At 36.8% G+C, this 15,088-nt stretch overlaps 2 protein-coding genes across 3 annotated transcripts; both read left to right on the forward strand.

Annotated features, from left to right (window-relative positions):
* The first annotated feature begins 183 nt into the window (after nt 1-183).
* Nucleotides 184-1,830, forward strand: LOC131625573 (putative FBD-associated F-box protein At3g50710). 2 transcript variants are annotated; one of them, XM_058896430.1, is made up of 4 exons: nt 184-557; nt 755-883; nt 973-1,260; nt 1,597-1,830. In XM_058896430.1, the coding sequence occupies exons 1-3, from the start codon at nt 255-257 to the stop codon at nt 1,246-1,248; spliced, it is 708 nt and encodes a 235-aa protein (XP_058752413.1). In that variant the 5' UTR covers nt 184-254; the 3' UTR covers nt 1,249-1,260; nt 1,597-1,830. The 2 variants fall into 2 exon arrangements, with proteins under 2 accessions (XP_058752413.1, XP_058752407.1); XM_058896424.1 differs by having other exon boundaries at nt 973-1,830.
* Nucleotides 1,831-13,086: 11,256 nt separating this feature from the next.
* On the forward strand, nt 13,087-14,867 carry LOC131625586 (FBD-associated F-box protein At4g10400-like). Its single transcript, XM_058896437.1, has 3 exons — nt 13,087-14,006; nt 14,206-14,343; nt 14,434-14,867. The coding sequence occupies exons 1-3, from the start codon at nt 13,143-13,145 to the stop codon at nt 14,701-14,703; spliced, it is 1,272 nt and encodes a 423-aa protein (XP_058752420.1). The 5' UTR covers nt 13,087-13,142; the 3' UTR covers nt 14,704-14,867.
* Nucleotides 14,868-15,088: the final 221 nt, after the last annotated feature.

The raw sequence follows: 15,088 nt of genomic DNA on the forward strand, positions 1-15,088 counted from the left end.
CCCTCCCCTCGTGAACCAAACATATTTTTAACCAAAATCCCTCCCCTTCCCTCCCCTTCCCTCGTTTGAACCAAACATATATATAATTAAAAAAAATCCCTCCCCTCCCCTTCCCCTCCCTCCATTAAAATCCCTCCCCTCCCCCTCATTTGAACCAAACAGACCCTAAATGCTGTTCGCAAACTATTCCCACTCCAATCTCAAAAAAACCAACAAACCCTAACTGTTGATGGCTATGTGAAAGAAGAAGAAAAATGCAGCGATGTAGAATTTCCGAAGAAGATAGAATCAGCCGTTTACCCGATGATATCCTCAGCCACATTCTCTCTTTTCTAACCACCAAAAAGGCAGTTCGCACAAGCTTATTGTCCAAGAGATGGACTGATCTATGGCAATCTTGCGACACTATCGACTTCACCGATATTCAAGTTCATTGCAATAGAACTAATCGCAGATGTAACAAACTTGTCGAGTCCGTTTTGGCCACCACCGACTCTCGCAACATCAACACTTTCCTTCTCGAAATCCTGTACGGTCATCCTCATTTTGCCTATAAGGTCAGTTTTCGCAATGTAGTCAAATGGGTTAACAAGATTGTTCTTCAAAATGAACTCGAAAATCTCTGTCTTCGTCTCGATGTGGATGAATATGATGATGAAGATAACAATGAATATGAAGATAACAATGAAAATTTATCTGCTTTTTCTCTTCTTTTTTTTTTAATTAAATCATAGTGTATTTCTATATAATATAGGTGAATCAGCCATTTGATGATATGCCCATCTTCCATAATCTGACTCATTTGACGCTTACTGATAGTTGGGATTTAGTAGTACAATTGCTCCACCACTGTCCTAAGCTTCAAAATATTGAACTTTACGAGGTTTGTTAAGTTTAAGATTCATATTTGGACTATCGTTTTTTTTAGCACATCTCCTTTATGTTTTGTTTTATTTTGTGTGTTATTAATAGGCTATGTACGTGGAAAGGGAGAATGAAGATGATGATCCGGCAGTTGTTCCACAATGCCTTTTATCGCATCTTAAAATTTGCACTATTCATAATCTTGGACGCCTACAAAGGGAATTTATATTACCAATGTATATTTTGGAGAATGCAAGAGTTTTACAAACCATGAAAATCATAATTTGGCACCACAGTGAACAGTCCGAACAATCCGAATTAGAAAGAAAATTGTCCTTGTGCTCGAAGGCCTCTGCAACATGCCAACTCTTTGTTCATGTTTAAGATATATACTAAGTAAGTAGTAGTTTCGTTATCTTGTTTGTTGTTTCTTGTTAGATTTGGTTGTTTGAACTGTGTTATTAGCTATTATGATTATGAATATCACAACTTTGTCTCATGTCGTGAGTTAATGAAAACTGATTTTTAAATGATTTACTTAGTAACTGTTTTTTTGTTTATTTTTTAAATTGTTTATTACTTAAACTTAGAGATTGCTACAAGTATGTATTAGTGGCTACCTTACTTGCAAGAGTATTGGAAGGTAGAAAATGAAGATTCTGTAGAACTAGATTAGTTTGCTCTATATGTTTCTGTTATTTATCTAGTTTGTTCATTTGTCTTTAACTGCAGTGTGGTTTTAAAGGTATTTCAATTGGACCGTAAGTTTGCTCCGATTAAATCAACCAGTCTCATGACTGAAAACCAATGTTTATTGTTGTAATATTTGCTAAAACATGAATTAAAGTATAAGTGTTGGCACTATAAATATATTTTAGAAAAGGTTGATTACAATGTTGAATCAACGTTTATGCTTCAATGCCTAAAAGGTTGGTTGCTATTATATGTTTGATGTATTGTATAACTACTATGGATATATTACTAGTCAATCTTATATGTTAGAAAAATCACTAATTCCTTTAGCAATTTATTTTGAAATATCAATTTATTTATCACGTCTTTAAAAATTAGTTTGCGGATTTATTTTATTTTTTCTCAAGACATTGTCTACGTCTAATGTTAACAGTGAAGTGTTGGCAAGAAAGTTTTCTATTTTTGTTTAAATTAAAGACTTGCTTATATAAATTCTATAGTTTTTGGTTTTTACTGTATTTCTAGATGTTATCATCAGAAAGGTTATGAGGAATGACACAAGGGGTTTTCAAAACCAACCAAACTCAATAGAAAATCGTAAACTAAACTGAAACCGCAAAAAATCGCATTTGGTTCAGATTTGTTTGGGTCATATTTTAACAAAACCGTACGGTTCGGTTTGCGGTTTGTATTTTGTAAACCGAATCAAACCGCATTATGTTACAACCTAAATTTTACTTAACTCACATCCAACTCAAACTTAAATTTATTATACCTTAGCCTTATGATTATTGATTACGAACTATTTTCTCATCCTTACACATATGATTTCAGTCCCGATCTTCTCAAATCTCTAATAGAATTATCTCGCTTTCTTTGGCACATACATCTTCCCTCTTCTTCTCTAATCTCCACTTTCTTATATTCTTTCTTTTTCACCTTCTCATTTTTATGCAAATGTTCTCTATTTCAGTTTCGTTTTTGTCGCACATCTTCTTCTCTAATCTCTCAACTCTGTTGTTTTTTCTTTTTTATCTTCACTAATCTCTCGTCTCTTCTATTTTTTTGTTTCATTATAATAATTTTTATATTGTTTTATGACGAATTTTGTTGTTATTTGATAGTATATGAATGGCGAAATGCAAAGTTATGTTGTCATCTATATGTCTATGTATGGCTGAATAAAATATTTGTAAAAAACCGAACCAACCAAAACGAACCAAACCGCATTGATTTGGTTTGGTTTGGCTCAGTTTTTTTCTTCTAAAAGCCAACCAAATCAAACCAAATCGCACGATTTTTTTTCTTGCGGTTCGGATATTTTTTTCCGTCAAAATCGCCTAAACCGGACCGCGAACACCCCTAAATGACACTACCGAAAAGACGACTACTAATTTGGTGTTGGTGGACGACTATGGAGACTTTTGTAGGTGACTTTCGTCTTATGGAAGTAACAACTATCAAGCATGGTGTACAAAAAATTGTGAACTGTTGAATTATTTACTTTAATGCAAAGCATATATCATCATTTTGAATTAGTTGTTCAAAGATTTCAAAACTCTTTAATGTTTTAATAAGGCCTGTTTGCAAATCAACATCAGGAAGAATTTTCTTGTCTTTATCCACAATTGCGGTTTTTAAGTTTGTATTTGCAAAAAGTACAAATATGTGACAACATGTAATAGTTATGGGTTATTAGAGACTTTAAGGTTGTTGTGAGGTTGAGAGCTAACTCACATGGAATGAAAAGCTACTGTATTTATGTATTTCTTTGTTGTCGGTTCATTTCTTTATTGCGATGTTGGAGTATTTATAACCACCCCGAGTCTGAATCCAAGACCTCATTGAAAATAGTAACCACAAAATAAGTAGGCAGTTTATCTGCTGATGTTTAAGGGAATGTGACCAAATTTCCTCGTGACTCATTCCAGCCTGTGAGGCACACGTCAGCTGGAAAATCTTCAAGTGTCTCTTATAGGGAAAAGCATACAAGACATTTAATATCATCAATGGAGGAAGAAAAGAATGGATAAACTTTTTTCTCTCTCTTCAAAAGCTATGTGTCAAAGTTTCATTGGAGAGGCGCAATTTTGAGTTGACTTTTTCATTTCGTGTCAGCACCGTTACTTAGAGGTTCAACTACTTAATCTTAGGATATATATGCATAAACTCTTGTAGTTTTATCTGTATGTTTAGTGTGAAATAGAAATCTACTCTAACTCTTATGAAGACTTTAAATATAAAGTTGCAGAAAGTAAGGAATTTCGACATAGTCGAAATCTTGGTAAAAGTAATGCAGAGAAGGTAAATAAATTGTTGTAAAGAGAAAAGTAAAAGTAAAGAGATTTTGCTTAAATAGAAAGAAAATGCTGTTCAGAATCATACATTTCACTCAGGTAACTTGTTTCTCACTTCTTTGCTCGGGTACTTTGAATAAGTGAGTTTTTGTAATGTATTTTACACCCCGATTCCTAATAATAGAACTTTTATTTTTACTAATACAAAACTAACTGCATGCAACAACTTTCTTTCTAGAAGTCGACACGTGTTTGCGGCATGTTTTTCGCTTTTGAATTGACTTTCACGTGTTCCTTTTGATAAAATCAAAAGACGATTATTTACTCTTCTTCACGCCAACTGTTGTTGTAGAAATCTTGTGCCAACTTATGATGTTGAAACCTTGGATGCACTGTTGACGTCGAAATCTTGAGAAAAAAACTAAGTCCCAATTTCATCCTACATTTGAGAATTCAACTTCTTGAGTTGAAAGGACCATGTCGAAATGCTCTTCTAACCTTTCAAATTTTACTAAGCTTTTCTCTTTCTGAACTTCCCTTTCACACGCTGAGCTCAATGACATCGAAAATCTAGTCTAACAATTTCTTATACAAATACCATAAAACAATGTATTTTTATCAGTAATTTGAAAAATATCCGGTATTTCTTCAAATAATCTTTAAAAAATCGATAGTTTTTGTAAAGTCCAATATTTCTTCACAGAAATACAAAACATTCGATAATCTACTCTCTATCCATTAAAAATCAATTGCACGAACTCCTTAAATTGTCCTTTCACTACACATTATTTATCTTAAAAAATGGCATTTAAGTAATCAAGTAATATTTACATTTTCATTCTCATATACTATTACAACATGTCATGTGTCCAATTTCAACAATCTACCACTCCTTCCGTAACAAATTATAAGCAAATTTTGCATTTTTGGTTCATTGAATAATTGATGTATCTACATCAATTATTCAATGAACCAAAAATGCAAAATGTGCTTATAATTTGTTATAGAGTAGTATATATAAAATATTTAACTTTTTTTAAGATTGACGCATGACATTCATTTTCCAACCTTCATCAATTAAACCATAATTGAATATTACATCCACTCATTTCTCTCTTGATTGAAATTTTAAATCTCTCATATTCCTTTTCTCCACACTTTTTACTTTCATTTTAATTTTTTCCTCTATTTATTTATTACCACTAAAATACTAATAATCTATTTTTTATTTTAGTTAAATTAATCATTTATTTTATCTCACGGATCATTATCAACACAATAATTATTTTATTTTAATCAACGTCTTAATTTGAGAGACACAATTTTTACTTTTAAATATTTTTTCTTTCTCCATCTCAATTTTTTTCTTCTTTTTTATATGATTATTTAATAGAATTAAATTTATATAATTATCCTCCATTTTACAAAAGTAAATCATTTTAAGTTTTTGCATATGTAATATTGACGGAGTTGATATCATGAGATTCTCTATATAAAATAACAAAATTTAAATTTAAATTTTAAAATTGTCTCTTAAAGATCTTAAATGTTTCATTGCCGACTTAAAAATTAATTTATATAGAGATAATTTTTTTTAAATAGATACATTAAGAAGGTTCAAAGTTCACATCTATAATGGATATGTTACTAACTTATTATACCTATTATGGTATAAAATGTTCATTTTTATTTCACTGTGAATAATTTCGTGAGTACTGCTCAAAAAACGCGATAAAACTCAATCTTCTGCTCAAAACCTGAATGAGCGTATGTGACAATGAATTGTAGCTAAGGAAACTTCAGATAGAATGCCGCCGGAATGGGCTTCATACGATGAAAATCAAAGAAGTTATGAATTTCTTCCTCCTTCTTCCGATCAACCACCGTTCCGTGGCCAGTATCACCGATCTCCATCATGCGGTCAGCCGTCCTTTCCACGCCGGCAGCCACCGCGAGCTCGCGCTCAAGATCTCCTTTGTCCGCACATCTTCTCTTCTCTCTTTCTTGCGGTTTCAACGGTCAATTCGTCTTCGTCTTCGCACTTCGCTTTGATTGTGATGAACTTAAATTTGTGAATTTTGATATTAAATAGAGATGTCTATACTCTTTGATGTTTGAATTGTGCGAACTCAGTTCTTTGAATTCTCATGAAATATATGTTGTTGTAGTTTAAATGTTTGAGTAAATGCTTGAACTATAATTGTTGTGGGCTTGTGTTGCTAATTGTTAACAAATTGAATCAAGTTGAGATGATGTTGACGAGATAGATTGTTTTTGTGATATTTGAATTTAATTGGTGATATTTGTTAATCATGTGTGGAATTGTTGTTGGTGTGAGTCATGGGAAATTCGTTCGCGAGAATTCAGGTTGATGATAATGTTTGATGAGAATTCATGTTGGTTTGGGATAATGGGATGCATTTACTATTAATTGTGAATGTTGCTGAATTTGGATTGGATATACATGTTGATAATTTTCATTGTAAATTAAGTGGAGATAATATGCTTTGAGAGGAGTGTTGTATCCTAATTGATTGACCGTATCACATCTTGAGATATTTTATGGATACTTTGCTTACATGAATTGATGAAAACATGTTCTCCTCTTGTGGTGTGATCGGTTGGTTATTTCTATGCACGCTTTTATTGCATTTTGTTGTGACGCACTTGATGTTGAAGCATGTTTGTCGTGGCACGTTGATTCGGTTATGTCAATCCGTGAATAATTTTGTTTGTACTGAACTTGTGATAATTCAAGCTTGCTTGCTAGTTCAGATTAACATAATATGTTGAGTTGGTAATTGGTGTTTCTTCATCTCAAGTTGCTTACTAATATAATGCTAGTTTTTTCAAGTTCTATGTTGATTAATATGATAATTCTCAGGTTTACAAACGTTTTCTCATTTTGGCATAATACATGTTTCAATGCAAATTGGTGATGATATTTGTTTGATGTTGAGTCTTGAATATGAAAAATATTTGGATTAAAGTGTTGTTGCAAATCTTGATGAATAAATAATTGTTGTTTGATTTGAGGACAAGTTGTTGTTGCTTGAGAATTAAGGAGGATGCATATTATGCTAGTACTTGAATTGCTTGAGCTTGTTGTCATAAATTGAATCGATTGTTGATTGTCAATGTGGTCACTTTGGTGTGTTGAAGCTGAGGTTATAATGCAGAATTTTAGTGAGATAATATTGTGGTTTTTTATTGTTTGTTGACTCATGAAAAATGTGAAAAATGAGAACAAGTGTTGTGCACTTTGCTTAATGCTTAATTGTTGATTCAAGCAGTGGAGTAAACTTTAAATGAGAGTTATTTATTGATCATATATGCTGAAAGTTGTTGCACTATTGTGCTAGTTTCCCTCTTCTTCCAATTTTGCAAAGTAGACGCGACGAGTCGGGTTTAATCGAGAACGATGTATCTCTTGAATCATATTGAATTTTTGCGAATGTGAATAATATTTCTTGAGTAGAATAATGTTTCTGGAGCTGATGGTGAGGTTTATTTTCGATTTCGGCCGACTTTTTTTATCGTTTTCGCTACTGTCCCGTTTCGGAAATCGTGCTTCCAAGCCGATTTAATAAATTCCGACCGTATATTTGAGTTCTTCGGCACGTTTCTAACTTACCATAAAATTTTGGTTTAATTCCGACAAAGTTTATTTTTACCGTTTTACCCGATTTCGCGGCTTCGGTGTACTTTTTGATTCGTAAATATTTGCTTTGGTTTCCATAATACTTGTGTACATATTTGGTTAATATTTGAGTGCTATTTTATGTTGCTATCCTACTTTCGTTCGATTTATGCTTAAAAGTGTGTTAATTGTTCAATTCTCGCTTAAAAAACCAAATTTTTTGTTTCTAATTGTGTCTTGCCTACTTGTGGGTGTTTGTTGTTGGTTCCAACATTGTTTTGTATATATTTTCTTATGTGCATTGTTGCTGTCCCGTTCGGGTTTTGATTTGCTTTCGCCATATTTTCATTTTCTATTTCGTCGTTCATTTTCGGTTTAATTTGTAACACAACAACGCAATTCCGATTGCGGTACTTTGTTATCTCTAACTTGTGTGCTAGTACGCGAGGCATTTCGAAGGTATCTTCCGGTTGGCGCTTACTCACTCGTGTTCCTCTTTATTTGCGGGATACAGTATCATCTCTCCTTGACACGCATTCTCGATCAGGAGACGCGCGCGTTACTTTTATATCTGTATTGTCTGGATTTCATGTTCCCTTGCAGGTGTATAGTACGTTTGTGCTCGACGCACATATCGGCGCATGATTTATTTTCACGACGCCGATTCTTGTTGACTACGCGTTTAATCGGTGTGCTGATTGTTTGCTTGTTGCTTTTGCTAGCTCGCTCGCAGGATCTCTTGTTTTCTTTATTACTTTGTGCAACAATTTACGGATCATAATCCATTTGGTATTGATCTCGTTTCATTTTACCTTTTCTTGCATTTTATTGCTTTCGTTCATCATCTTTACTATGAGAAGTATGACTTAGGCATGCATTGCATCTGGAAATCCTCTTAGGCTTGTGCCGGAGGTTCTGTTTTTTTCGGTGCGTTTATGTTTGTGCTTGCGGGAAGTCCTAACAAAGGCCTTTGGTAGTCCTCAAGAAGGCAAGCGGAAAGGGTTAGCAATCAACCCCCGCAACTTTCAGTCCCCAAGTCGTCCTTATGCTTACTTTTTGCAAGTTAAAAACTCTAGACAAGTCCCAAGATCGTCAAGTCGAAGGCCCAAACGGGTAAAGTGAAGCGGGTCCATGGAATCGGACCCCAACATTTCTTAGCTTACGTTGACCGACGTTGACGCTATGTGTACGCACGCACCGATTTGCCTCTGCTTCTCTTTGCCCCAGTAAAATAATGTCGCGACTAAAGATTCAAAGCTCCTTAGTCTAATGTTTGGTTGACTCGGGTGATACGCTCCCCTTGGCTATGGCGGGACCACTTTTCGACTACATGACCTGCGCCTGTAGGTGTGTGTGCACGAACCGAGCTCGTTTATTTGATATTCTTGTTTGCTTTTGCTTTTCCCTCGTAGATTGCTAGTTTAGTATAGACTTTCACCCTTTGTATGACAATATAAGTAGCAAGCTTTCCCTCTTAGCTTAGGCTTTCCTCATGCATCTTTTAAAACACAAATCAAACTCTTTGATTTTCTTTTCTTAAGAGCTTGTTATTTCCGCTCCACTCCCAAGCGTAAGGCTCCAAAGGTCGAGCAGCAGAGTGCGAATGTAACTCGTTTACCTAAAAAACACAAAACAAACAGAAATTAGTTAGTCGAGCTACGGTACCTCTGATTCCTCAAAAAGGATACGTAGGCATTAGGGTAGGGCCCGTGCGAGTACAACTGTTTCTTTTCCCTACATTTTGCATGCATTTTAGTTCAGTTTCAGGCGTAGATTTGTTACACACCCATAGATTAGACCACAAGCGTGGATCCCGTCGAGTACGACGGACGTGAGGGGTGCTAGCACCTTCCCCTCGCGTAACCGACTCCCTTACCCATTTCTCTGGTCGTGAGACCATTGTTTTGTTTTGTGCTTTGTTGGCATTCCCTTCCTTTTAGGATAAATATGTTAGTGGCGACTCTGTTAATTTTCGCGGTAGCGACAGCTGGCGACTCTACTGGAGAGCGTCGACCTATTGCGAGTCCGTTCACTATGCGAATCGATCCTAGCGCTTGTGTGTTTATCTTTGGGTGTTTTACTACTTTGCATATTTACCTGTTTGCATTGCATTCTATCTGCGCTTTTACTTTTCTGCATCATAGTTCTGGACTGTCTGGACTTTACTTGTAGGGTGGGTGTTACAAGAGGTAAAAGACTCAATACACAGGTCATGAGTGATACCTTAGGAACTAGGAATAGAGTGGCCATGACGGACAGAAGACGTATGTATGATTGTTCCGATCATGTATCCACGGGAAGAGCTTGGTTGAACGAGGAAATTTCGTATGATTGCGCCTATGTTTAGTTCTCTGTTGACCTTTCGACCTACCCTGGCCTAGATTTACCGGTGAGTGGGGCGGGAATCAATCATTTTTACAGGTACATTGTTGGTGACTATGGTTCTTGTTCGGTTGGTGACTATGGTTCTTGTTCGAATGGTTCCATTTCTGTTTGATGGTGACTATGGTTCTGATTCTGTTGGTGATGTTATGTTCCGTGTTATACGGGGTGTTCCGAAATTGGGTAAAACTTTTGAACCTGGGTCGTGTAACTTTGAGGAAATTCATATTTGTCTGGTGGGAGACATCAAAAGTCCCACCGTTTTGCATCATTGCATATTTACTTTCCAAAAAAATGATATATAAAAAATAACTAGCATACATGTTCCTTTCAAGGGGTACCCTCCTTAGTACGATAGGCTGACGAAAGAGGAAGCGATGAAGATGTTCATTGAGGAGTTGGGGGGTTGATCCTGCTGATGCGCTTGAGGAGGTGGAAAGGACCCGCGGGGCGCACGTGAGGTTTCACATCTTGCAGCAAATATATGATGAGGAGCTTCTTGCGACACATCAAGCTGCTGGTGACGAGGCAGAGGTTGATATACACAGTGAGCGGGTGCTAAGGACTTACTTACTATATTTGATAGGCACTTAGCTCTTTATGGACACGAGCTCGACGTACATAGACGTCGTTTACCTGACGTACTTATCAGACATCGCACGTGTCCATGAGTACAGGTGGAGAACGGCTACACTGGCGTACACCTACCACAGACTCGGAGAGGGATTCCTGTGGAAGGCGATGACTGTGGCTGACACTTGTACCCTCTTAGTGGTAACAGTCTTATATCCTTCTACATTTTCTCAAAGTTTATTATATATTTGTAATAGTATGTTTGGTCACCATATTTTTTCAGGCTTGGATACTACAGCACTTCCCTGACATTATTGGTTGAGGAGAGGTGTCGGGTTACAATGAGGACATGCCGTGTGCCAGAGCCTTCGCCCCCCTCAGAGGGAACCAGGTTCTGAATCCTTACAGGCGCTGTCTTGACCGCATGGCTGATGAGGACATCCACTTCGAATGCTACATTGATCACTGTGAGACGGTTCGGTTTGATGAGATCGTACTATATTCTGGATGGTTGGCTGCCAGTTCGACCATCATTGTTCGTTATCTTCCGAAACGCGTCATGGGTCAGTTCGGCTACCAGCAGACCATACCTCGCTTGCCTTTTGACTCCGCTCCTAACGCCATGACCCGTCGGCAGCTAGATGAAGTCTTTGCAGACTTGGAGCACCACTTGGTACCTGCTGAGGCTCGGGCGACCACATCAGAGAGGGACTAGAGCTGTGTCGACAGGTACATCACCTGGTACTACAGAGTATTGCATCCATACATGCTTCCCACCGCACCTGGATCCGTTTGATGAGATCGTACTATATTTTGGATGGTTGGCTGTCAGTTCGACCATCATTGTTTGTTATCTTCCGAAGCGCGTCATGCGTCAGTTCGGCTACTAGCAGACCATACCTCGCTTGCCTTATGACTCCGCTCCTATCGCCATGACCCGTCGGCAACTAGATGAAGTCTTTGCAGACTGGGAGTACCACTTGGTTCCTGCTGAGGCTCGGGCGACCACATCAGAGAGGGACTGGAGCTGTGTCGACAGATACATCACCTGGTACTACAGAGTATTACATCCATACATGCTTCCCACCGCACCTGGATCACCGTCCAGACCAGCCCACGAGGAGATTCTGCAGGCTCATCAGGCTCAGATGGACCACACTCAGGATGTTCTTCCTCGGTGTCGTGAGATTGCTGACATGGCGCAGGCAGGCATTGCCGATGGTTTATTCCTTGAGGGGTTTGTTGGCCTGCGTCTTGTGGAGGGTATCATTAGGGTGGCAGAGGAGGCATTTTTGTACCCTAGAAAACGTTCCAAGGAAGGCGGGGCAGTCGACGGTAGAGGCAGAGTAACCAACAGACGCCGCGGTAGACGCAGAGGCGGAAGCGGGGCCAGAGGCAGCGGAGAGGTGCAAGATGATGTCCGACACACAGTAGTGATGCTTGTGATTTATTTGATATATGTATTTTGATGTTCATTTATGTACGAGGTTTTTATATATGTATTCGACATTATTACTCGACGATTTATACAATGTGTTTTTTTTTGTGTACTATTTAATATTGCGTTTAAATTGCACTACTTTGAGTTTTTCATTGTTGTTATAAAAATTAAGTTTTGGAGTCAAATGTATGTCATTTGAAAATTTAGCAGATTGTTCCGTAGATGCATCTACGAAACACTCTGTCTAAACACGTTCTTTAGATGTACCTCCAGAAAGAAACAATTTTTTTGAAATAAAACGAAAACAAGGATAAAATTAAAATTTCGTTAGGTGGGTAAGAGATTCAATGGGTGAATTGAGATTTTCTCATTTTAAATTTAATTACATATGTTAAAATGTAAAATAGTTTTACACTGTCAACCAATCACAACCATGCATTCAATTACACCCCATGACATGGCATTTTGTTGAGTTCTTATTGGTTGAATGTGTAAATATTTACACTGACAATGTATGATTCTCTATAATTTATATTATATTTAGGGGTGGAAATAGGCTAGGCTAGGCTAGGCTTTAGAAGGCCTGAGCCTGGCCTACGATAAACTTAAAAGGCCTAAGCCTGGCCTAAGGCCTATCATAGGCTCAGTTTTTAGGCCTGACCTGACCTTTTTAAAAGCCTGGCCTGGCCTGAAAGCCTATTTAAAAAGCCTTTATTTCATTAAAGTTTTTAATTTATCCATATTACTTAAGAAGCCTTATAGGTCGGCCTATATATGCATATATAAGTAGACCTATTTAGCCTTTGTTATATATATATATATGGTAGTCTATTTAGCCTTTTTTTCTAATATATATGTCTACATGGACCAACTTATTTAGCATATTTCTAATATATATGAAAATATAGGCCGGCCTGTAAGACTTCATAGGCTTTATTAATAGCCTAAGCCTGGCCTATTTAATAAAATAGGCTTTTAAAAAAGCCTAAGCCTTGCCTTTTTATTAAATAGGCCTGGCCTGGCCTAGGCCTATGTAGGCTGGGCCGTAGGCCCCTGTAGGCCGGCCTGGCCTATTCCCACCCCTAATTATATTATATTAAATAAATTTATGTGCACGAGCATCTGTTAGATGATTTTGATAAAATTTTAAAATTTTTAAAATTAAAATTATCATACAAGGGTGAAAGAGTAAAAGCATTGCATTTGAGGTTTGATTGATTAAATTCTCCTCAGTCAAATTGTGCGAAGAAGGATGTCGCGCCGGAGAATTTCAACCGCAGCACCGGCGGTGGATAATATCAGCAGTTTACCAGAAGTGATTCTGTGCCATATTCTGTCTTTCCTCCCCACCAAAGAGGCAGTTGCAACAAGCATTTTGTCAAAGCGATGGACACATCTATGGCACTCTGTTGACACTATCAACTTCACAGATATCCAAATCCATAGATCCAAATCCAATTACACTTTCAACGAATCGGTTTACTCCGTTTTGGTGTCTAGAGATGCTGCTGCTGCCGGTGGCTCTCATCTCATCAGCAGTTTGTGCCTCAAAATTTCATACAGTAACCATCGTCTCGCACATCTCAGTTTACCCAATATTATCAAATGGATTAACCTTGTTGTTCAACGCAAACTCAAACATCTTCTTCTTCATCTAGACGTGAATGATGACTTTGATGAAAACGATGGTGATGATGCTGATGAATATTTTATACCTAAAATTCCTGCAAGTGTTCTCACATGCAAAACCCTAGTAAGTCTCGACCTCAATAGATTCGCAACGGAGGATTTTTCTGATTCTTTTATTGGAATTGAATTTCCCTCGCTCAAAACCCTTGTTTTGAAAGATATTCGATGCCTCACAGTTAGAGAATTTATGGTGCTTCTATTTGGCTGTCCAATTCTAGAGTATTTACAATTGCGCGAAATGTGCTTCCATGGCGAGGAAGATTCTCTTTCCATTCCAGAGTTTAAAAGCTTTACCTTACCCAAATTAATCACAGCACATATCAGAAATTGTTGTTGTTCATGTTTTCCGGTGAAAGCACTCTCTAACTCTGAGTCTCTCTGCATAGAGACATTATTCTTGAACAAAAAAGACGGCATAGTCTATCAGGTCCGTTATTTCTTGAAGTTTTGATGATGTCCAACACCTACACATATGATTATATTTAATAATTATATTTTCTCGAAATATTACCAGTGTTGATATGTGGAATGAAATAGAGAACAAAGTAGTGAAAAATATGTTTCATCTACATTGTTTTTCTTCGGAATTTTTTCCCAATTTGATGGAATCTTTCTTCATAATTTAGGTGAATCAGCCACAATGCCGTTATGAAGAGGTTACTATCTTTCATAATTTGACCCAGTTGAAGCTCTACGATGGTTTTAATTTGGCACCACAAGTGCTCCAACAGTGTCCTAAGCTTCAAAATCTTGATCTTTACCGGGTTTGTTATGTCTAAAAATTATATTTGTTTTATTTTTTGAGTAGCACACCCTTATGCTTAATCTTATTTTATGTATACTATTAATAACAGTATGAATCAGTGGAGAACGAAGAAGATGATCAAGAAAATTGGGTGGAACCTGGATTTGTTCCACAATGCTTGTTATCGTCCCTTATAACTTGCACTATTCATGATTTATCAGACCTACCAAGTGATTTTCTATTGGCAAAATATATTTTGAGAAATGCCAAAATTTTACAAACTATGACAATTTGTAGCAACGGGGAACCGTCGGAAATAGAAAGAAAGTTGTTGTCATGCCCAAAGGCCTCTGCAACTTGCCGACTTCTTGTTTCTTGATAACATATAGACTATGTAAGTATTAGTTTCTCTATTTGGCTTGTTTCATTATCTTCAACTATGCAACTGTTTGGTTTGGTGGTTTTAACTATGATCTATTATGAAGGCTGTAACTCTCTCACTTCTCAATTTCTGAAAAAATCATCTTTGAATTGTTTACTCAATACTCGTCTACCTACCTGTTTATTTATTATCCTGTTTTTTTTACTTCAATTAGATCAAGGCTTATCTTTTTTATGGCCACTTAAATGCTAAATTCAGATTTGATGCATAACCATAGGGCAACAGGCGTAGAATAAATAGTAGTAACAAAAAGTTGATTCTTAACACCCTAATGTTTAAATACATGCAACTTTTAATTGAGGGACTAAATCCAACTAATACG

This window comes from Vicia villosa, linkage group LG1, assembly GCF_029867415.1.
Source record: "Vicia villosa cultivar HV-30 ecotype Madison, WI linkage group LG1, Vvil1.0, whole genome shotgun sequence".
Taxonomy (NCBI): domain Eukaryota; kingdom Viridiplantae; phylum Streptophyta; class Magnoliopsida; order Fabales; family Fabaceae; genus Vicia; species Vicia villosa.